Here is a 25,323-nt window from a genome sequence, read left to right as displayed (position 1 = left end):
TGGTGTACTTTCCATTGCATTGGCAGTGATACAAGATTGTCAAAAAGTGATTGACAAATCTGTATCAGGGAGTTCACAGCCTTGTCCTGAGTAGTTATCCACTGTGACAGACTCAAGCCTGCAGTCCAGCAGAGTTAAATCATCAGCCTTTTGAATGGCGGTGATAAAGTCGCAGCAGGCAACCTAATAAATAAATCAAGGTGGCCTGTTGCCATCTGCCATAATTGTGCTTTTAAGATCAAATGAACTACCTTTTAACTGATGCAAATGATTTTTGAATATAAAGATCTAAAGCCAATCTGTTATGTCTATCATGTTTAAAACAGGCTGTGGCCCTCCTGGTGTTAATTTTGGAAATTGCCCTGATACATCTCATCATCTTTACACTTAGTGTGAATCACTGTAGCTCTATTTGTATCCTTGAAGGTTTAAGTATTAATACTTGCTGACAACCAGACTGAAAGGAGGATGATTTTAGAGTTTTGAGAGAGTGGTTTCATATGAGACCATGACAAGTTTTATAGCGATAGATGAAATACTAACAAATAAACTCACATCAATTTTATTTAAGAGAAAAGCCAGTTTGTAGCTCCAAGGAAATGTCCTTTGTACTGGGGGTTTGAATATTTCTGAATGGTCTTTATTCCAAGGCAGTATGGAAGATCATAACTGATTCAATTTCATGCCAATTAAACATTTGCTTTTGGAGTAAAAGCACAAAGGCAACATTTGTGCATCATTGCATCATGCAACATTCCACCAGCTTCTTCAGGAACAAGACCAGAAGTTCTTAAGTCATGTTGGTCTCTGTCCTACTTGGGCTGTGTTGGAGTGGTCCCTAGGGACAGATCCTGCCCATTTGTGTGAAGACACCAAGTGTAAAGAGAAAAGGAGAAATACTGAGGGACTGGGGCTCGTTCAGCCTGTGGAAAAGAAGTTACCTACAAGGAGGTTACCAAAAGGACAGAGCCGGGGTCCTCACAGAGGTGCATGGCAGGAGGATGAGAGACAACAGACAGAAGCTCAAATGACAGATTCAGACTGGATATAAGGAAAATCTTCTCCACACTGAGGGCAGGCAGGCATCAGAGCAGGTTGCCCAGAGAGGTTCTGGAGTCTGCTGGGATTGCAGCACCAGAGGCAATTCCCAAGGCTGCTATTTGCACTGCATGGGTACCTGAGGAGGCTGAGGCTACAAGCTGTTGACTTAAAATATATTTTCAGTCTCAAAATTGGCCCTTTAAGAAGCAATATTTGAAAATCATATGATGTTAATTTCACTTGTTTATTGTCACCACTAAATGCCACCCAGCTGGTGGATATTACATACATTTTGAAGCTGTAAATGAAATGCCACTTTATATTCACCTCTGCTAGGACAGCTGCAGTTTAAGCAATTTTCCCCTGGAACTGAAATGCCCTTTGGAAAAGCAACCTGTGAAGCTGACTGTCAAATAACATGAACACCAAGGCAGTACCATAAAATTATACTGTAAGTTGAGTGCATAAACCAGCAAAGCTGTGTTAAATCCAGACAACCAGAAGCTTGGTGGACCAGCTGGTGATTTGCAGACTGTACTTTGACAATGCTGACTTCTGATCCAGAATGGCTTTAGTGCCTGACTTGTTATTCTTAAGCTTGGAAGAAAAGCTGGATTAATGCTCCTGTATGCAAAATAATTTCCCACTGACCAAAACTACACTCCATATGGTGCAATCATTTGCCCACTACAGAAGAGTCACAGAGTTTAAATACAGCAGCTTTCAAGCACTGCCTAAAACTTAGTTCTTTTACCAATATACAGTGTACAGCTTATAAATTTGCTACCTATGGGTAAAAGCAATTTTTACCATGATTGTCTATATTCTGGATATAAATTCAAATTCCTTATCATGCCATAACATGTATGGATGCTGATAGTTTGTGTCTGCTACATCTTTTTCAGTTGCATGTACACTTCAGTTCATATGCTTCCAAAGGAACCAATCTGTCACAGCTGATTTTGTCCTTTAGACAGCTTTTCTAAAGATTTTTTAACTAAATGGATCCACATGCAGATATATGGCCATTATATGCCCTTTTTTTTATCTTTTATAATCCCTTTCAGGACGTTGGCAATCAGATTTTCTAAAACTTTTAGTCAATAACATGTTCTGAAGAGCTGGCATGAGTCTAAATTTAGGCTTATGCACATATCAGCTGGGAATTCTGCAGCATATGGCAGCCTAAGAAATATCATCTGCATGAGAATAGATGAGTAAAGTGTTTGCTGGTTTTTTAAACTTCATATTGATTAATTTGCCTTGGGATTTATCAAGCAATAACTGAAGCAATGAATTCTTTCCCTATAAGTTATTTAGGTTTTTAAATTAATTTAGATTTTCACTGTAATGTATTTTTATTCTATTAGTGTGTAACAATCTAATTTGTGTGAGGCACTTTGTAAATATGTAGCAGGAAAGAACTTCAGCTCACAAAAGTTTTATTGAGGAAGGCAGAAAAAAAGGAGTAGAGGAACAGAGGTGCAAAACTGTGAAGTGATTTGTCAGTTTTAGTGGCAAAATAGGACTAGGACCTCTGACACTAGGACCTCTGAGTGCTGTCCTCATGCATTCATCCATTTGCTCATTAACTCCTCTGCAAATAATTTTGCATTCATATTTTGGGTCCATTCCCAGAAAATACTGTGTCCATCCCACTCAGCTGAACTCGCTTGGTGCTGGGAACATTCAGCTCCTGCAGAGCTAGATTTGATATATTCAAATGCATCATTATGTCCAAATCTATGTTGGACATGAGGTAGTCACTGGTAGTATAAGACACCAATTTGAAACAACTCTGCTATTAGGAAGATCCCAAAGGACTTCATGCCCAGTGTTGATATGGTTTTCACTCTCTACATACGTGTATATTATTAATTAGAATTTTTCTTCGAAAAAGCATTATTCTTTCTTTTCCTAAAAACACAACCTTCTTCCTCTCAACAGAGTCATTTCTGCAGGCTGTAAGGTCACTTTGCTTCTTGTTTCTCTTCTGCAGGCTTGCTGTACGTTGGCTTTAGTGCCTGTATGTTTGGCCTCTACAGCTTTATGCCAGTGGTCATAAAGAAAACCAGTGCTACTGCCGTCAACCTCTCCTTGCTCACGGCTGACCTGTACAGCCTCTTCTGTGGATTATTCCTCTTCCACTACAAGGTATGTGGAAATGAGAGATGTGTTTGGGTAATAGCAGTATGCCTCAAGAAACGTCAGCTAAGAATGAGGAAACAAAAGAAGCTGCCAAGCTTTGCTAGATCTAAAAGGTAAAAGTGCAAGCTGATTTTTTACTTCAGGCTTCCTACACTAAAACCAATTTTATTTTATGATTTCTTATTTTCTAAGAGAGCTCATTTGGTCTTTTTGTTGCAAGTTTTATCAGCCACTGTATCATTAATTTCATCTTACCTTTCAAAGGTTATTTTCAACTGCTGTGAACAGACCTAAGGTGGCAGCATGAAGGGAAAGACTCTTCCAAAATTCCCACAGACATTTTTTGCCTGGGAACAAGGTTGTTTCATTCATACTGATTCTGAATTCATAATTAAATTGTTCATAAATTGCACCTTTCTCTTGGCCATACCAGTGGCTTGCCTCTTATTGTAAATGTCAAAATGTGCAGCATATTTGTGTTGAAGTTAAACTTTGACCTCCTAGGTCCCCTAATATTTAAAACACCATGTGGTACAGGACCACATTTGACCTCCAGTTACGAGGAATGGTGCTTCATTATCCACAAGTATCCCCTGCCAGTGTCCATCCTGTGAAAATAACATTGCAGTGCTGGAAGCAATTGCTTTCTACCATCATTTATTCATAGGAGGCAGGTTACTTGATAGCCAAATTGTGTTAGAAGTGTTAGGTGAAAGAAAGCCTTAAAATTCTGAATATCTAATCAACTTAAATAAGATTTCGTTACAGTAATAGTACCTGCATGACTCTGAATGTGACAGTGAAAGTTCAAATATTCAGAGTTCAACACAAAGTTGTCACTGTCTTTTAATTTGATTTTGTGGCTTTGAGAATTTTGCAGGCACAAGAAAAGCAAGACTAGAAACAAAAATTTGACTGAAAACACAATGTAGGGGTTGTCAGCTGCTTTGCAGCTCTGTCTCATGGTGATACCATGTCTCCTTCTTTCTGCCTCATACTTCGAACCCAAAGTGTTTGACATTAGGTGTTATCTGAAAACTATCTCCTGTAAATTATATTACTTGATACACACAGACAAATACATTTAGTGGTGTTAGTCCACTGTTTCTAAAAAAAAATTACTAAATTACACAGTGGAAGACAAATGTTATTCTGAAAACAGTGGTGGTGGTGTACTAGAAAAATCAAACTCCAATAGAGGGAAAGACTCAAAAGGAAGCAGAGGGTGAACAGCTCTGTGCTCAGCATTGCTCAAACCTAACAAAAAAAGCAATTTTGCAAACACAAACTTTAAAGTTCGGACACTTGAAAGCTAAAAGGTAAGTTAAAGGTTTAATTTCTTCCCTGTGTCGAATTGTTGGATACATTAGCAGAGCCAGGAAGGCAGACTTTTCAGTTTTACTGACCCCCATCTTTCTACAGTAAGTGCATGTCAGCTCCCATCCATAATGGCATCTTTGTGTCCCTCCAAGAACTGTATGGAAAAAGTGCTCAAGAGTAGAAGGCTCAGAAGGGAAAGGTTTTATGGTTGAAAGCATCCATCTGTGTCCTGGTAAACTGGTTGAGGTCCACATCTGAAGTAACTGATGGTCCCCTCTACCCCTTGCTCTAATTATTAGAAAACTGAAAGTCTCGTCCTCCTGTGGTTACTGTATGTATCATGCTGTTGCTTTCATAAACACTTACCAGACAATTACTTAAACCTACCCGGGTTTTTTACCTCCACTGCTGTCCTTGGAAGACTTTCAGAACATTACATCTCTGACAGTCACAAACCTCCTTATTTCCAGCATAAATTTACTTGTGCCTGGTTTTGGTCCATTCATCTTTCTACAAAGAGTATCCATTAGCAGCAAGAATGCCCATCTCCATGGCATTTTACTCCATTGGTACATCAATAGAGAGGCATCATATTGTCTCTCAGCCCTTAGTTCACTAATCAGAGCAAGCTGTTCTCTGCACCTCACCTGGTTGGATTTTATCTTCCCTGAGCCAGCCCCTTCAGCTCGAGGTCCTGGTTCCTCCAGCACTTGGTACAATGCTTTTTACTCTGTTTCTCCAGGAAGACAGTTACCTCATAGATAGGAAAACAGCACTGGCATTTTTCATCACTGCATTTCTTTTGTAATTTATTTTCATCCTGCACTCCATACAACTCACATGTCTCTCCTTTCTTCTTCCCAGCTGAAGTGTTGAAAAGGAGAAGACCTTTATAAGGGCTTTTTGAAAGGCCCTTTACCTGAAATGCAGCATCAATTTCTCAAGCTGTCAGTGTCTCCTTTCACACACTTCAAACTAACATTGCAGATGAAATTTGAAGAGAGAGACTATATGCAAAAATCATGTAGATTTAAAAGTCCACTTAGTTATTTGGTTTCATCTTTAGTTACCATGTTTTTAGTCGTAGTCAGATGAACTCCTCCTTTTCTTTATGGTTTGCTATCATGTATCATTTTATCTGAGGAAGCGGAACTGTGAAATGTGTGACTTGCATTCAATAATGAAGTCTAATATGTTGGCATGAAGTGATCTGAATTAATTCCCCTCCTAGGACTGTGTACACTTGCTTGTTTCCTAGCTTTTAAAGTGCTGTTTTGTTCCTAGCCCAGCTGTACATCTCCTGCAGCTCCTTCTGCTTTTTTCTGCACTGAGCAATGGGCACAGCCCCACTTCACTAGGAAGCAAATGGGTTTATGCTCAAGTACGATCAACTGAGTGATTTAGAGTCCCTTGCAGAATACCACTTTATGAGGCTTTCAAAAACAGTTGTGATTTTTCCCTATGCTGCTACTTTTGTCACCAGACAGGTTTATTGCACTTATAGCAGTAGATCTATGAAAATCCATGGAAAATGCAGGAAATTAGTTTAACTGAGCTTTTGAAATTTAGAGCTTTTGAAACCAAACTGAAGAGAAGATTGTCTTTGAAATGTTTTGATTTATTAGCATTTCATTTTTATATAATACAGCCTTGCAACATCATTGCACGCAGGACATGAGTGAGTTTATAAACAGCTGCATCTCCAGTCTTACCCCACATGCAGGCATCTTCTTAGCACACTGAACACTTTCCAGGCCAATGGAAGCTGGAAATTCAGCCTGTTAACATGACACAATTCTAATGATATATGTGTAATTCAAGATGTTAATTTTCCAAGATTTTATTGTATTAAAATGTAAAAATATATCGCTTTCAATTGGAGATAGATTACTAGATTGTAATGCATCATTCTTAAAAGTTCTTGAATCCCCCAAATAAAAGATGTCTTTTTAGTTCTTCTGTAATCAAAAATTTATTTCAAATATTCCAGTGGATGGAGAAATGTGTCTGGCCTCTTTGCTAGCTGAATATCCACTATTGCCTTAGCATTTAAGTATACAAAACCATATCTTCTTTTTTTTTTTTTTTTTTTTTAATTCTCACCATATTGAGATGTGTTATACAATTTTTATCTTCAAAACCTTCCTAGCTGGTTTGTTCTCATTTTACCTTCTTTTTTAGCACAAGTAACAGGACTGTCCTTGGCTATTCTTTGTTATGGATACATGAAAATGAGTGGTGCACAGAGTTAGAACTTTTATATAAATATGGGGGCATTTTTTTTGTAGGAGTATTTTTTTACATTTTAGTCTTGGCCTTAGCTCTTTTGTTGTGTGAACTTTTAGACTTGTTACTTTTCTTTGTAAGCTCTATGTTGTCTTTAGTCATTCTAAGCAAATTAGGTTCTCACTAAATAATCTAAGCAGTTTATTTTATACTTTCCAGCAGCTAGAGCATGAATACTGATTGTGTTCTGGACCAGCAGGTTGAGTCACACTATATTATATCATTACCTAGCAAGCCAAGTACAAACAATTACATTATGCCTTGGCAAATTCATTCATGACTTTATCCAAGATACAGCTATAAAAATTCAGAATTTCTGGATATAGTAGCAATTTCCAAATGAAGAAAATGCATGTATTTCATAGTGAATCAGGGAAGTCATGTATCTTGATTTAGAATCTCAGAGAGTATCTGTGACAAAAGACTTGGATAGACAGATAAACATGATACTCAAAACCTTCCAGGATCAGAAATCTGAAATTATGCTAGCTGAAACCTCATTTGCTGATACTAAGTGATGTTTCTAAAAATCACTTTTCAATGTAATTCTAAAAGTATCCATCCAAGGGGAAGAGAATCTTCCCATTGCATCAAGAAACAAGCCATGAAGACTGGGTTTTTTCCAGGTGGAGAAGAGAGGGTGAAGGCTGGGGGAAGGGGGTTCCTGGTTTTTTTTTTTGTTTTTTTTTTTGTTTTTTTTTTTTTTTTGTTTTTTTTTTTTTGTTGTTAGCATAGATCCTGAGCAATGCCTGTGAATTTGGGATTTACATAGTCTTCACTGTAATGAAAATTTGACCCTTGCTAGAAATATGTATTGAATGAAGCCAGTGTGAATTTTTCTGCTGTCCTTGGTGTGCTACATTTCATTTTCCTAAATTAGGAAAGCCTGCCACTCAAGGAATAATCTTTAAAAAAATTCACAGTTTCATGATTATGCAGATTAAACCTTTCTTTTTGACCTTGACTCTATATGCTTCAGGCAGTCCTGGATTTTCTTGGGGCATGATGGATGAAAAATCTGTGGTTTGATAGCAGGAGTTAAATAAAATTGGTTTGGTTTGTGGGAGAATTGTTTATTACTTTGATTTTTATTTGGCAGCCATTCATAAACATCTGAGAAACTTTTCTGAGACCTCTGACCTAACTGAGAAAATACTTCAGTTTATATTCTCACCCTTTTTTTTGAACTTCCCTGAAAGTATAAGCTGAAGTCACTAAGATCCTATTCTTTGCTTGCACTTGTTAGGGAGCTAACACCCACCTATTTTAAACTTTGACAGTGGTGTTGTCAGTGGTGCTGTCAGTGGTGCATCATTATTTCTAGGGAAGCAGGCAGTGCAGGCTAAAAAGCTGTTTTCTACACTATCACTTTCTCAGTCATATACTTAAAGGCATTTTCCTGATGAAATTGGGTATACAAGCTGCTTGATCCATAAACTTTCTCTTTTAATGGAATTTAATCACACAGGGCTTTTATCCTTGTGAATACTTCTAAGCCTGTGATAATAATGAGGGTAAGTCATATTGCTAGTTAATTCTTTATGTCATTGGTAATGTGAAAAAAAAAAAAAAAAACTATGTTCATGTTTCCTTTTCTTTTCCAAAGTACTAAATTTCTTGCAGTGGGAGTCCCTCTCAACAGCTCTGCTCCCATGAAGCTGTACTGTTTACATGCCTTTCATCTAAGCAGCATAGTTTTCAAATTTCTTTAAATTTATTTATTTCATTGGTTAGCTATTTGAATTTCCTCCAAATTCTAGTCAATTAGAAAATAATTAGGTATCTATATTTAAAGAGCTGCCTTGAGGTGGAAAAGAGTTAAGTGTGTCTTTGGTCACATGAATTGCTGTGACAGAAAGGGCCCCATCCACTCACCCTTTTTGAGATGGTGCAGGATGGCATACATTAAAAAACCTATGAAGTAAAATGACAGAAGAGAGTAGAAGCTGGAAAACAAAGTGCCTCCCACCAAGATGTTGCACAGTCTGACAGATTTTTAACAACACAGCATGGATATGGAAGCTTTTTCAAAATACTGCATTTGTAAAAGGATGTCTTCCTTTCACAGTGCTATCTTGCAATAGATTCATTAGTTGCAGAGCATGAATAGTGAAACATGGATACTCTCTCTTTGGAAGGCATCAAGAAGGGTCTAAATGATGTGGCATTCATATTGCAGAAGTTATGATAAAAGCTTTGATTTCAAATATATTTTTCAGATACTAGCTCATCATAAATGTAAAGTTTTTTAGCTTGTTTTCAATGCTTTTATCTTGGGATTTTTCATTTGGTCTCATGTTAAAAGACTGCACACAACAGAACTGATTTGAAGCTGATTTGAAGGAAAACACATTTTTGTTGAAAATGCCTAATTATCAAAACAGAAATGCTAAGAATACATCTTGGTCTTGGAATACTCCAAAACAAACACCATGCCTTTTTATTGTGGGTTACTTCTGAATCACATCTTTCTATCTCTTAGTGGCATACCTCAAGTGTTAAAATGTAAAATTTATGGAACTAGTGAAGAAATTATTAGGGAATTGTTCAGAGATCTCTTAAGTGTACCAGAAGAGTACATTGTGAAGCGTAGTTTTTACAATCTGAAGGAAGTAAATAGCTTTTAATTCCTACCTAGTATGAGAGCTCAAACGTATTAGGGGAACTCTTCCTGTTACTGGAATTAACTCTTGAATGATAAATCTTCAACAAAACCATATTGATTTTAAAGGTGCTGGTGAATATGGGCTGGAAAAGGAAAGCTGGGGGATCGCAGGAATAAAGATGCATAATATCAAAGAACCAGCAAATGGATTGCAAACTGCAGAGAGCAAAAAATATTGTAGCAAATAACAATCTTTTTCTTTGTCACAGGAAAAAGTGCAGACAGAAAAAGCATAATGAAGTCATCCTATCTAAAGAGATGGATCTTACTGACAACATACTTTTTCTAAATGATGCTCAATGAATATGAAAGCAAAGACCAAGAGGCTAAATTTTGTAATTACTTGTGGAGGAAAAAATCAGCATAAATAAAAACCTCAGCATTTCCCAAGACAAGCATATTTTTGAAGACAAGGGAGTACAATGAATGTGTTGAGTTACATATCTCAGCAATAATTTGCAACCCAGGAGAGAAAGCCAAAAAAAAAAAGTCATGAATTAGCAAGGCAGCAGTTGCATTCAAAAACTTAAACAAGGTTCATCTACTGAAAATCTACAAGATTTTGAAATTATGATTTTTTTTTTAATTGAATGCTATTTTCACCTTTGCATAGGGAAACAAAGACTAGAAGTTCCTCAGAGATGTAGACAGAATCATCTTTGAAAGAAAATGCTAAGGGTTAAATGCAATAATTTCATTATAAATTTGGAGATTTGTTATAGAACTGAGTAAACTTTGTTTCAAGAAGTGACCAGAAAAGAAGGTAGAATATTTAGGAAGTATGCAGAGAATTATGTATGGCCTACACATCATGCTATGGTCTACAAGCTGCCAGAAAGGAATACACATAAAATCTGTTTTGGTATACAAATGGATTGAAGTGCTCATTCCAATTGTGCCTCCTACCAGCCAAATCAGTGAATGCTACTGACATACCGGGTTAAAGCATCCACATCAGCTTCTCTTTCTTACCAGAATGCAGGAATGGATCAACACACAAACAAAACATCAGTTAGAAAGCATCACTTTTACATGCTTTCAATCTAAGCAGTGGAGTATTTTATTAGCTTCTATAACATCTACAAAAGCATCTTCTTTTTGTCTAAACTCCCCCTTCCCACTAAACTGGAAGCTTTCAAAGCCATGATATGGGATAGATGCTTGACATCAGCACTCCTGATGAGCAATTTTATTAGCTGGACTAAACTTCTGGAATTATTCCCACCACCTACATGAGTTAAGTTTAGCAAAGAACACTGTTAAAAAGGCTCATAATGGATCTGAAGGAGATTTTTAATAGCTTTAACTTATACTAATCTGAATTTTATACCGTAAGTACAAGAGGACAACTTGTAGGGGAGTACTCCAGATGCACCTGGACAAACCATCTGTTTAAAAAATTGTTAGAAATAAACAGAAAACAAGGAATCACAAAAAAACCTAAAAGGTAAAAAAGAGAAGGAGAAAAAGGGAAGGAGTGAAGTCTAATTACTGTAAAAGATAAACCAAGCTTGGCAATGAAGAAGAAAGTGAAACAAGCAGCAAAAAATTCTTGTATTATTAAGAGAAGAAATAGTTTTGCTGTGCAAGGACAGTGGAGGCAAAAATTGAACAACCTTTCACTTGGCGCCAAAACAAAATTGGGACCTTCTGTCATATTCAGTAAGGATGAGAGTTAATGTGAAGACAATTCACCATCTTTAATAGAAATGGAAATATCTATGTCAGAAGTAGAAACAGAACACAGTAATCTGAATACTTCAAATTTGATATGGAGTAGGCAATAAAATTGGAAGTAGACATAATTAGGAACATGGAGATAAATGGAAAATTGGATGCAATGCAAGCTTGTTCACACAAGACAGATAATCCTGTCTATAAATCTGATGTCTGTCCGATAATTTAACAGATTTTTATTGGGAAAAGGCAAATGGTAGATCTAATGTGCAAGGCTTTAGTACAGTGCAGCACAGAAAATGTGTTAAGCTAATGTTTAGTTAAGCTAAAGAACAGGATTAGTGATGTAAAGATTGGAACCCAGGTGAGAAACTGGCTAAGGAGGATAAAGGACAAGGCAATGTGCTGAGAGAGAAACAGCATGCTCGAAGGAACTCAGTGATGGAGGTCCCAAAGAGTTGGTCTGAAGACCAGTCTTGTGTAGTGACTGTAGTAATAGATTTGGCACCCTCAATAGGAAGAAGAATTAGAATAATCAGGCAACTAGAACTGGCTGACATTGAGAAATGCTGTGAAGCACAAAGTGCGAGGCAGTGTCTGTGGCAACAGATGGGAAGAATTTGAGCACGGTTGTGACAAAGCTGTTTCCAAACGAGTCTGTCTAGGTATTTCTGGTATTCATGGAGAAGTGCTAATGCTATAGGACAGGACAACTTACCATCTCAGGGACAGCACTTTTCTATCTGTAGCTATAGGGTTTTTTTCTGTCAGCTCAAGAGCACCAAAAAAGCTTCTCTCTTATGTGCTCCAAAGCCTTGACAGAGTAACCATATGGCCCCTAACAATGTACTGAATATGCAGACCCCTAAAAAAATCTTTATTGTATGTAACATAGCTTTGGTGGGCTGGGACGGACTATGGAACCTTAACATATATGAATTAATCTATAAATTCACAGGGAGAAAATGAGAATTATTTGATTTAATGATACGAGAATATATGAGTGGAAACTGAGAATGTATAGAAATTAGGGGGATTTTTTGGCTATCATAGCAGGGAGTTTCCAGGATAATTTCAAATAGGTTAGTGGGAAGTGAAAAAATCCTTAATAATGCTTGCATGAGGGGGATTTGACATGGAATATGTCATCTGATTGCAAGAAGTAATGAGGGGTTGGACTCGACAGCTTAGGACATGCTCTCCTTTCTGATTCCCTCAAGGCACCTGCCTTGAGAGTCAACTCAGTTGAGAGCTCTTGAAGCTCCTGAAGTTTGGCCTATCATTGCCAGCAGCAAATGTGTCACACTACAGAGAACCCTGACATGAAACAGCCATGTCACACTCCCTCCAGACAGCTGGTGTGGTCACTCATGGTAAGAGTAGCTGCAGATGCATAGTCCTTGTTTCTCAGGGTAGGAGTGCTCTCCATTTGCATTGCCAGGAGAAAAGAACACAGTTTGGGAAGGAATTTCTACTGGAATGTATTGTTAGATTCAGGAGAAAAATATAAACAAAGAATCCAAGATGAATCAGTTATTGTAACTGTGGTTTTGAACACACTGAGCACAATTAGCCTCATGTACAGTAATAGCGAATCAGTTACAGCAGACAGCTGCTGCTATATTAAATACTTGCACACAAACCCAAAGAGACACGTGGCAACTGGCAGCTGATAGAGCAAACCAACAAAGAATACTGAAAGGTAAAAGTGGGGAGGGAAAATTGATTTTATAAGCTTTTCTGTTTTGGTCCTCCTTTTTGTATTAAGAATATCTGAAAGGATAGGTCCTTTACCACTTTCTTGCCAAGTAATTGGTATAAAATAACCAGAAATGAAGCCCCCTTATGCCATAGTAAGGATGCTCACAGGAAATTAGAGAAATGTAATAGAAGTGTTTTAACTACACATAAAAATCTCTTTCCTACATAGATAAGATTAAAACAGATTGCAGGATTCACTCTACCTTGCACTTTTTAATTAGACAGACTGCTGGTACAGCAGGGGTACTGAACACAGGCTCCTTTTTTCTCTACGTCTGATGTCAGAGGCAACAAAGGGAAAGAGAAGAGAAAGCAGCGTTCCCATCTCTCCTGGCACTCAGGAAACGAAGACAAGCCATTTCACACAAACATTTTGCCCTATCAGGCATGTATTTAGAGAGGACAGGCTATTATTAATTTTTTCTAAGGATGCCATTTGAGAAGCACGAAATCATGCAGCTTTGTGCAAAATCAGTATTTGCCTTACAGCTCCTATGTCAAGCTCAGAGATTTTTCCCAAAATGCTATTAGTTTTCTTCATAAGATTGTTTCATTCTACCTATGAATTCCAGGAAATCTATTAAGTTTCCTAAATTTTAATAGAATTCATGGTGACAGTTTTCCAGTAAACCCTCCTCATTTTTCTCCCTTATAGATAACCTCAGCATCTGAAAGGTAAGAAAGCTTAGGTGTTTCCCACTGACCACTGTCTTCCCAGTTAAACTGTGCCCACCAGCAAATATCATTCAAGGACTGAAAAAGAGGGTGCTGCTGTATGACAGAAAGAATAGATCAGTATGTTTTACATGGAGTAAAACATGCTAACAGTAGAAGAGAATCAACTGGAAAATACAGAAAATGTGTCATCTGGTTCCTTGTCATCATGGATTCTATGCAACATTTGCAATTCAGCATAAGCCATAGTAATGGACAGCATTTCATCTCAGTTAGGTCATATTGAGGGTGCAAGCAAGCATCAGGATTTGAGAAATATGGCCTTCCTGCCATGCATGAAATGACAGGAAAAACCTCCTTTGGCTTCTTTGTTTTCACCAAATGGAAACAAGGGCAGTGTCAGGTTTTCATTGTCACTTAGGCAAACCAGAAACTTCTTGCTTTGGGTTCTGCTGGCATGAGTGATGTGTTGAGACAAACCTCCTTCATTCAGTGATGATCAAAGATGTGCAGTAACTAGCTACACACTTCACTTTTCATCCCACCTGTGTTCAGAGGGTAAGATATGGCTTTAAGTCATCACTTAAGACTTTATCCTCATGATTTACCTAAGAAATAGCTGGAGGTCATTAAAGTGTGAAGATAATGCAACCCTGCTGGTAGTGGACCGACTTGCTGTCCAGAAGTTATCACTACCGAAGCTGTCCAGCGCCCCTTGGTGCCTTTCTCAGCAAGAGAACCAACATTTCTGCTTAGACATTCCAGCTTCTGCAGTTGATGAGCAGGGAGGGCGCTCTAAACCATACCAACGTGGTTTGGGTCCCTTTGGAGATTTCTTAAAAACCGGGAGATCTGGCAGGACACATAAAGGTTCAGGTGGATTTGTTTTTTCTGTTTCAATGCAGTCTGGAAAACTCATGCAACCCTTCTGGTGTGTGGTGCCATTTGGGATTACAAAATTCGGTGTTTCACTCTTGGCGGTTGCTTCAGTTTCTGCTGACGAGCAGATCAAGCTCTGAATCCCAAAGAGGTATCTTCCTCGTAGGCTGGGATGAAAATAGTCAGCAGTAGTTTAAGTCACAGAGCTGATCCAAGACAGACTCAGTCAGATCCTCATGGATGTGATCCAAGGCCGTCACCAAAGAGCACTGCGAGCTATGACTAGGATGCTGGCTCCTGTTACTATTAATAAAGTAATATGGCTGTAGCATCCAGCCACGCAAGTGAAAGCACTGTGTGAATTCCTAGCTCTCAGAGCCCTCAGCCTTCTGGTACTGCTGCTGGCTGCAGAGTGTGTGCATCCCACAGTGCAACTTCTGCACTTGGTCACAGTGAGCTTAATTTGCTATGTTGGAGGCGAAAATAGAAAATTGTGGAAAGAAGCTCAGCCTCTCGATCAATTTATCAAACAGAGTGGAAATGTCTGTTTGCTATATAAAAGATAATGAGAGAAATTTGGTTTTAACTCCCTTCACTCAGCGTGCTCAGGTATTCATGTGTGAAATTACTCAGGGGAAAAAGCCATAAGTCAGTGAAAGAACACCTATTGGCCCTAGCTTTGATGGGCTGTGCAGCGTATGCTACAAACTGAATTAGTCTGGAAAGCAGAGTTCACTGCACTGCACAGACCCACTGATGGGAAGGAGAGCTCCCTGTCTGGAGAGCATGGATTGTGCCAGCAGAAATATGGAGCTAGATGAATTCCACCTGATACGTACATTTTTACCCCTCTTCATCAGTATGATTCTGAGGAGGTTACTTTTCTATGAGATCTAAAACTTGAATTAATGGACCTGATTTCTTTATTCATTTATACCAAAATGTGAAGAACTGCCAGATGAGGTAGAGAAAAAGGTAGTTATTCCATTTCATACTTTATCACTGAATATGTGAAACATGACAATTATAAATTTCCAGTTAGTACTTTAACAAAAAAACCTTTTTAAAGACTTGAAAAGCGCAGTTGAGTTGCTATAGGCTAGGAGCTGGGGTTCATGCTACCTACCAAGAGATTCAGTGTGTGGTTGCTGTTTTGAAATACAAATGGAGTGCTGGAGCGCTGCAGCTCAAATAGTCTGCTCCTGCAACTATTTCCAGTTCAATGGACTGAGTAAAACAGAATTAGCATTTTCATAACCATTGCAATAATGTTCAAGATCATTATCATGATGGCTGAGCGAAAACCCAAAATTAGCAAATCGTTTAATTTCTTTGTGTGTGTGGGCTTTTCTGTAGACTCACATCTGTCTCATTTTGTCACTCTGGATACTGTCTTGCCGTGGTGTCAGTGGTAACAGGGACATGGACATCTGTGACAGCCAGAACTACTTGTCTGCAGATTCCCTCAGCAGGAGTCAGTCAGCACAGCCTTTCCTAGAGGAGATTTTTACATGCTGATTCTTCCATGTGATTTTTCCATGCATTTTTCTTTGGGTTTTCCCTTCTAAATTCATGACCTGTGTACTGAAGAATGGCTTGTTCTCTCCAGACCAAGGCATGAATCTAATACCTTCTAAATAGTTTTTCTTTCTATTTTTTTCTTCTCCTGTTACTGTCTAATCACTGTTCAAGACAATGAAATCAGATGCACTCCTTTCCCCATTGAGAAGCTTCCTTTTCTCCCACCTTTCCAAGTGGATTACTTTAAAGCATGAGTCTCAAGAGAAAACAGTAGAAACGTTTTACCCGTAGTGATTTCAAGGTATATGAAAGACAAGTTTCACGTGGACAGACATTAAAAAGTAGAAGATAAAAACTAGTAGGGAGTAAATTTTGAAAGGTTTAATAGTTTATTCTGGATTTTTAAAAATACTAAATTTCCAGGTGACTTTATACTCATCTTCTCTATTTTAAGAACTTTGTTATGCTTGACTTACTCAAAATTTTGATTTGCTTGCAATAAAAATGCTATATATATAAGCTAAATTTTGTTTTGTGAACTTCCTCTACACTTGTATGTAGCACTGCAGATATGTTTGGCTTCTTTTCTTTTTTAACATCATGGACTTTGTGCATAGATAACAGAAAGAGTAATTTCACCTTATATTTGCTGTGATCAGCTGGACCTTGCTGCTGCAGTGGTTTTCCTGATGGGGCTCTGCAGTTGCACATTCTGGCATGAGACCCCTATTCCTGCAGCCAAGCCACCAGGTTCCATAAGCTCATCTGCTGAACCTGACTGAACAGATCCATTCAAGTACTGGGTTCCTAATGAACAACTCAGATAAATACCAGAAATGTTCATGCACCAGAATCTGTGCTTGTTTTGATAGGCTGACCAAATCTTGTTAAGCATGTTATCGTTATATTTGTCTAGGTTTTGTTTTGTGTGTTTATCTTCAAATTGACAGGCACCAAAGACAGGCACCTTTTACATGTTGAAATGTTAGTTTAATGTAGGCTATTTTTACCACAGACACAAAATGGTGTCTAGAGAAGATTTTTTTTTGTGTGTTTTCATAATTTTTTAACATTTACAATTATCATTGTATGATCCATATTGAATACTATTGATTGGGGAAGCATTTATAGACACACCGAGTCAGAGCAGAGCAGACATGATCAGATCACAGCTGATTTAACTATCTGATTTGACTGGCAAAAAAGCTTTGGCAGATGCTTTGCATGTCAGTGATGAAATCTGAAATATTGTAAGTAAGGCACTTTCCCTGCAAAGGAGCTCTCTGCCTTCTCCTCAGAGGATCTCTATTCCCCATTTTTATTCTGTAAACTCATCTTTATTCAATAACCAAGTGTTATTATCTCTTTTAAATGGGTAAGAAACTGAGGATGATCTGAAATCATTGTGATTCACAAAATAAATTCACAGGTTGAAAATCAAATCCAGGGACTCAAGACTGTTAGATCATTGACCCCACCACAAAGTCAGCTGGTCTCTCAATAAGCTTCATGGATGAGCAAGTTTACATATGTAATACATATGTACTTATAAATGTACATACGAAATCCATAGTAAAACTGTTTAATGATACAGAAACATGAGCTGACTTTTAGTCTGTTTAGGGTGTGTGACACTCATTAGCTAATTTGAGCTAACCAGTTTCTCTTCACCATGTTACTCTTTGAACAACTTACAGTTATCCTGCTCAGCATGGAGGGAAGGATTTGGAGAGGCATAGAAATCTGTATATTTAAAAAATATTATTTCTTAGAGGAAATATATTTCTGTAGAAAGAGATTATTCAGTAAAATGAAGCACAATATCATTCTCAAGTAGCTTTTTTAGAGACAGGAATTACATACTTCCCAAGAACCTACATCTTGGTACTGCAGTTGCATAGAGAATGACAATGAAAAGTGATCCTCCCTCACTTCGTTTCTTAGGAATGGCTCTTTCTGGTTTTGAATGTGGTGGTTTTTTTTTTTTTTTTTTTTTTTCCTGTCTATTAATAGCAAATCTCAGTAGATGAGGTTTGCAGATGAAGATTTAAAAAACCTCCAAAACCTACATAGCAGTGAAGTGTGCCTGGAAATCTTATCTTCCATAAATTGCAGGTTTCAGCTGGAGTCTGAGTAGAATAGTACAGTGAACAGCAAATTTTGTATTTTGGGAACTAAGTCTGCATCTTCCCTTTGCACTGATTGATTCACTGCTGTTTTAATAGGAGGAAAACACCCATTTATTTCAAAGGGGTTTGGATCAGCCTGACAGGGTATTGACAAAAAACAGAGATTTGCCATGTACTTCAGTATATATTCCTATATTAACCTCACTAACTACCCTTTTACTTCAGTGTTGCACAGAGCTGTTGCACAAATGAAACCTTGTTTCTAAGGAAGGTAAAAAGGAAAGAATTGTCATAGGACTGTCAGAGTCCAGGTCTCTTTCAGTTAGCTGTGCACAGATACCAAAGATGAATGTTTCACAGACCTTTGCTTAGATTTCCCCAAGCTATGCTCAAATCCTTTCTCCCAGACTGGAGAGCTGCCACGAGGGAGGACAATACCATGGAAAGAATATTGTCAGCCTAAAGAACTGGCAGGAAGCCCCTGAGAGAGGAATGAGAGGTGTGGCCAGGAGAAAGGGGATATGGTAGAGCTGGAGCCATGAGCCAAAGCAAAAATGAGTTGATTTTGTCTGGGCAGCTCCTAGAACAAGAAAAAAAAGCACATTTAGCTTCTGGAAGCCCCACAGATTCCTCACAGCAGGACACAAGGCAGTCACGGATCTGGCTGGCACTCTGGCTATGCAGGGCCAAGCCAATTGGCTGGCTGGGTGAGAAATTCAAGCATAAGGTGGGAATGAAGGACAGTGGGAAACTAGGGATGGGGAACTAGATGCATTTGGCTCCTGAGATTTTCTTGAGCTTAGTCAGCTTCACTGCTGCCAAGTGATGCTCAAGTTCAAATACAAAGTGAAAGAGGGGAAGAAAGTGCTGAGAACAAAATTGTACTGAAAATTGAGGGGGAAAAATCAATCAGAAGTTTGAAATTATTGACTTGTGTTTGATTGCCACATGGGGGAGATCTAAGCTTAAACAGTCCTATCAGAGCTGTGTCACATGGAAGGAATCTTACAGCAGATGCTGGGTGAGGCTCAACAGTGTCTCTGTGACTCTGGGACAGCTGGGTGGTTTCATCAAATTGTGCTGCCAGACAACACATGAGGGCCTGGTGACATACATGTTAAAAAACAATTGAAAGCTGATGAAAAGCAAAACTCTTCCTACCCTCTAATCCTTCTAACATGCTTTAAAACCTTTCCCCATTATGCTATTTTCCCTGTAAAACATTCATAATGGATGTGGGAAACACACGCACAGACATATCACTATGGGTTATATGACCAAAGCTTTCAGGAGATACTGAGGGTTCTGTAAAAAGTCCAAATGCTTCCTCAGGCAGGAGGTTGGATGGAGGTTTTGGAGGTTTATGAAGCAGTAACAAATTAACATCACTACAAATTTAGCCTAAGTAAAATGTATTTTCTCCACAATGATAATTTCTTTAAGCATAAAAAGCAGAACTGCTCAAAAATTTCCAAGATAATATAGTCCATTCTGTCTATTTTGTGCTGTGCTAAGGTGATCCAGAGAAAACAAATGGGGCATCCATTAAAACAGAGTCAGTCAGGATTAACAGACTTGCAGATGCCTTTACATAAAATCCTGAAGTATCTCATGGAGCAGCTAATAGCAGGTTGCTAGTAGTTGATGGTGTTCAGGTACAGATTCCTGCCTGCTGCAGAATACGGGCACTTCTGGAAGTTCCACTGAATACAAATCATTTATATCCTCAACAAGGTGGCTATGCAATTTGTCCTTCATGGTTTCTCACACACAGCATGCATGAAGAAATAACTTGTAGTCTCGGCAGACTTGTAGGATCGGCAGACAAGTCATATGGGCTAAAAGCCATTTTTGTGTCCCCTGTGGCCAGAACCTTTAGTATCTAAAGCTAGTACCCAATGGTCTGTGCTTTTGAAACCCTGTCTTTGCCTCTAGCTTTATCTGCAAGGGCTAACGAGTTGCCAGAAATGTTCTTTGTGTTGTATTTTTAGTTCAGACACAAGTCTGTATATGTCAAAAAATTCAGGCTGATCTCTGATCTAGTGAAGCTGTGTGCCAAAATGTATACTTGAGCTTTCAGTTAACTGCCCTCTGTGTGTACTTTCAAACCTCATGATGTTGACCCAGAGCACATTTCACAGGTGAAGTTTATCCTGTCCAAACTCACATTAGATCTTCTAGCACCTGCTTTCTGTTCACAAGCAAGAGATGCTGCAGACAGTTTTAAAGTGCCTTTATTAAAATACATTTTCAAGTGTATATATATATTTTTTAATTCTTATTGAAATTATTATTTAATTATATTTTTATATTTTCCATCACGATGTTAACTTCACAGACATGTGGTTTAGCTGCAACTAACTTCAGATTTGTCCACTACCTGTCTGACAAGGGTAGATGATGGTACCTCACAATGGAGCTGGAGAAACATGGACTTGGAGGAGTAGCTGGCTTGTCTAAAAGGATGAAAAAAATCAGCTTTGGATCTGTGACCAAAACTCATCTTTCCCAAGTCCCAGATAGTCAATACTTAACATGCCTGGCCCAGGGGAAGGCACTAGTTAGCTCTTGGTTACGGAGGACAGGGGAATTGGTGGGAGTAAATCAACTTTCAAAGAGCCATTCCCATAAAAATCCAACATCCAAATGATTGGGAGCTTGTTCTCTGCAGTGCATGCCAAAACAAGGATCTGTGCCTAACCCTGTCTTTGGGTCTTCATGAACTTAGGGTAATTGATGCTGTGTCTAATGACTCTCCTGTTATTTCTGCTCAGTTTTCAGGACTTTACTTGTTGTCATTCTTCACGATCCTTGTTGGGCTGATGCTCTACTCCTCCACATCCACCTACGTAGCCCAGGATCCTCGGGTGTACAAGCAGTTCCGAAACCCCTCTGGACCTGTTGTAGACCTCCCAACCACCAGCCAGATGGAGCCTTCGGTGACATACACCAGCCTGGGGCAGGAGACAGAAGAGGAGCCTCACGTTAGGGTTGCTTAAACCCAGGGCTGTTGATCACCTATTGACAGTGGAGCTCGTATATCCATTATCTCTGTATTGTACATAGAGAAAGGTATTTACCGGGTGCAGTTACACTGGTGAGCTGCAAGGTAGCAAATAAGGAAAGCTCATACAAACACAAATCAATTGTTCCAGGGTGTTCCTCGCAAGGAGATGCCAGTCCCTCGTTTATGAAATGAGCAGCATGTTTGCAATACAAACTGCTGTGTAGGAATCAGTTAATGTCACACTACCTGTGAAAGATATTCAATACATAAGATGAAATTACAAAAAAGAAATTCACAGAAGGGTGTTTTACACACACAGAGTGATATTATGCCTAAGCCACACCAGTTGTGGTAAAAACACCTTTTTACAGCAAATACACTTTGTGCAGTCACTGTTAATTTCTCTCTAAAATTTGTTTGCGCAAAACAGATGGGTTAGTCGTGGTAACAACACCCTGACACATTTTTGCTAGCACCTTGGATTTGGTAAGGGAAATACAATGAGTTCTTCTGTGCTATCTGTCTAGTTGCCCTTTCTAGGTAATCTGATCCATGAATCCAGAGAAGGGACAACTTACAATATCTGTCTCTATTCTAGGAATAGGTATAAGGCGAGCATTTTAGCCTTTCTATATTTGCAGAAGTGAAGTACTCAAGCATTGACCTCTCTATGATCCATGGCAGATTTCCCAGTGGCCAAGGTTCTGCATCAGGTGACAGGGAGTCAATTTCTCTGTAGTCGTGACTCAACACAGATTTCTTACTTTTAAAATTTTAACCTGTAGAAAGAAAAATACATTTTCTAGTTTCCTATGTATTGTACCTCTCCACGGAAAGATGACATATCATGTGGATCAGGGCACTCATTTTAGATACTCAGTGCATTGAGGGTGCCTTCTGCTCTTCCAGTTTGCTTAGTCTCCCATGGTTCATTATTCTAACAATAGCTATTTAGAAATGTGTCAGTTTTTCACCAAAATCAGGAAGATTAAGGGAGGATTTCACAAGCAGAAAGACTGGACCATCTGCTGGTGTTGCCGCAGTAGCACAAAGGCATTTTACTGGCAGGGTGCAGCCAATTATTTTTCATTAACTGTGAAGCAAGCAGAAGAATTCAGCAGTTTTCTTGCATTCCTGGGGACGTGTGAAAATAGTAAGGGTCTGCTCCACACTTCTGTATACAACTGTACTTCTGCCTCAGGAGCCTTACCAGAATGGGGAAAGTCTTAGTCACCACCATGAAAAATCCATCTTTACCTGTATATTTGCTCTTCTGAGAGCGCAGTACAAGAAAATCATTGTTTCAATATATTTTATCTTATTGTAATTTATAATTAAGGAAGACGAGGTGTTCCTGTGTCTAACAGTAGGTGAGGAATCTAGGAGAGATCTTGGTTTTATTCACCAATCATGCCACATCTTTGCATGAATCCTTGGGCATAACTTACCTTCTGTGTGACTGAGTTTTCCAATCAGTATATATGGAAATAATGACATTTTACCTACCTCACAGAGGTGCTGTGGGACCAAGTTATTTTAAAACGCTTCAGGATCTTCAGAAAGAAGGAGTTTAAGAAGCACATACCAGTGCTGTAAAAGTGTGTATTCATTCATCATATTTGAAAATGGAGTTTACGGCATAGTTGATGAATATTTTGCCTGTGGGCATAGGAGGTGAATTTGATTTGAATGTTATTCTTCTGAAAAAGACTGTTTCAAGCAAAAATGTAGGCCTTCATGTTTGAAAAATACAACTTACCTATTTCTATATAAAAAAGAAGAAAAAAGTCCATCTATACATTGGAGATTAGAAAGGTCACACAGTTCAACCAAGCAGGATGAATTTCCGCTGAGGTAACATTCATTTTTTATAGTCCTGTTCTGCTTTAATACAGAAAGAACTTCCCTGAAGCAGACTGAGAGAAGTTTATATATGCATAACAGACATGAAGTAGCAAATGTCAAAATGCTCTTGAACAGCAGAAGTATGCTGTATCTTATTCTTACTGTGGAGAAGAGGTGATTTCTTTCCCACTGTGTTTAGGCTGTGTGCCACAACCCTGCAGCACATAAGGGAAGGTTCTGCAGTATTGCCAAATCATGCCCAAAACTAACCAAAACTAGCCCAGAAGTTTTGGTTAAGATGCCTTGGTACTAAACTAACAAATGTATGATTTTTTTTCCCCTGCTGTTTTTTTTTTTTTTTTTTCTCCCTTCCAGTTTTTTAATCTTTTTAGCACTCATGTTTCTGAACTTTTTTTTTTCTTAAACTATTGAGGATTAAAAAAACCACAAAAAAAACCCCACTAGATTCCTGCAGAAAAACAGAGTCTGTATTCTGGGGATATTAAGGAAAGTCTAAATCAAAAAAATAAAAACACACAAGAAAGATCATCTGACACTTCAGGGTAGGATCCTTGGGTCAAGCCCTGTGAGAGCTTTGACTTAAGGTGAATTTCGTACATTCCCCAGGAGAAGGGGTCTGATTACAATCATGGCTCTCTCAGGTACCCAGAGGCACACTGGTGGGCATGTGTCATCTCAGTCTTTTTTGCTACCTTTTGTACCAATTAAATACCTTTCTCTGAGCATTAGTCCCTGTGTTGGTCTGAGAACCTTGAGGATCGTCTGCGTGTGTGTTTCATGTTTACAGTTCCTTCTTTTTGCATAACTGTTTTGATTAATTTCCTTATTTGTATTTATTTTTAAGCCAAATGTTTGTAGTCCTTCGGCCTCCCCCTCCTCATTTTTCTGACACTAACTTGTAGATGTTTGTTAGAGTCTTCTGCAAAACAGCTGGGCAGGAGGCAGCTCCTGGCCAGGTCACAGGGCTGGGAGTTTCTCCTTACAAGGGGTTGCAATCCATGGGTAGCTGAGAGGTGCCACCAGGCGATTCTAAAAGGCTCTGTTGTACTGGAATAAGTTATGAATGTTTCAGTGAGCACTCTGTGACCAGCCACCATCCCCTGTGCTTCTCATGCAGGAGGAGTTGGATGTGCAAAGCAGGGCTATTTCGCTGTCTGTGTTTCCCCATAAACAAGGTGGATGCTCGGATTAACACCAGTGCGCTAGTCCTGGATGGATCTCGAAGGAAAACAGTAGTATAGCTTTACAAATAACTGTGTTGACTGAAAAACTGAGGTTCAGTGGAGGAAATCATTCCTTCTGCCTGCTTGTGTTCTGCAGTTGGAGCCCTCAGTGAGCACCAGCAAAGGCTCAGCTATCTAACGGCAGCTACTCTCCGTGTTGCGTAGGACGTCTCTAGCTCTGCATAGCTCCTTGCCTGAACAAACTGAAACTCTCTGATACTGCTGGCTCTGGGCAGCCCTTAGCAAGACTGATGTAATTTTCTGATACCAGATGAAAACCCTCACTGGGAGACAGACCTGGTCTTTGTTCCAGCTATAAAGTTTCGAAACACACAACGATAGACCAAGCAATTGAAAGTTTTGCACCACTGTGTCATAAGAAGTTTCCATGTATAGTGTAGAGATTGCTAACTTGTGCTATTAACATTTTGACAAGCGTGTAGTATCGTTTCCTTTTCTTTTTTTTTTTTTTTTTTTTTTTGAAAACCATTTAGTATTCTTGAGCTAGCTACAAATATAAATTTTACCCCATGGGTAGGATTTTATTGTTAAATGCCATAATAAAGCACACTAATCTTGACACCGCAGATGGAAATATGAACCAAAACCAGGCAAACAAAATCCCAACCCCAAATCCTGCATTGAGAAGCTGAATAAATCTTTCTCCATTTTGATATTTGCATGCACCTATATGGACTGGCTGTGGCAATGTAATGCCTGTATAATGTTTTCAAATAAAAAAAAAAAATAAATGCTTTATGAAAGCAGGGTTAGTTTATTGACTGTTCCTTTCTGCTATCTTAGCCTAAAAGGATTTTTCAGAAGTGTAAATCTTGAATTGCAGGGAATAGTTTTTTGCTGTGCTTAAGGCTTCTTTCCCTTGTGAGGTGTTAACCCAGAACTCTTTCCAAGGTGTCTAAGAATAGATGCCATCAGGCATCCTCAAGTATCTTGCCTGGCCCCAGAGCACTCGTCCAGAAGGATAAGAGTACTCCTGCATACCCTCTGTCTTAACCTGTCATTTCCCTAGGGCTAGCTCTGGTATCCTGATAGCCACTGCCCTCATTTGGAGACAAAACCACTCTCTCCACTGCTTTCCAGAAAATATTAATTAGTCTAGAATTA

The 25,323-nt window shown here is 38.7% G+C and overlaps 1 protein-coding gene across 1 annotated transcript in view; it reads left to right on the top strand.

The window, feature by feature from the left end:
• The window catches only part of SLC35F1 (solute carrier family 35 member F1), a 149,485-nt gene extending 124,523 nt beyond the window's left edge, over window positions 1-24,962 (top strand). Inside the window, exons 7-8 of the mRNA XM_053973294.1 lie at window positions 3,041-3,195; window positions 20,877-24,962. Coding sequence (XP_053829269.1) covers window positions 3,041-3,195; window positions 20,877-21,101 — 380 coding nt within the window. The 3' untranslated portion in view covers window positions 21,102-24,962. The remainder of the gene's footprint in view (window positions 1-3,040; window positions 3,196-20,876) is intronic.
• The last annotated feature ends 361 nt before the right edge of the window (window positions 24,963-25,323 follow it).

The sequence above is a fragment of the Vidua macroura genome, chromosome 3 (assembly GCF_024509145.1).
Source record: "Vidua macroura isolate BioBank_ID:100142 chromosome 3, ASM2450914v1, whole genome shotgun sequence".
Lineage (NCBI taxonomy): Eukaryota > Metazoa > Chordata > Aves > Passeriformes > Viduidae > Vidua > Vidua macroura.
Note: the sequence above shows the minus strand (reverse complement) of the source record. Positions and strands in the feature narration are given on the sequence as shown.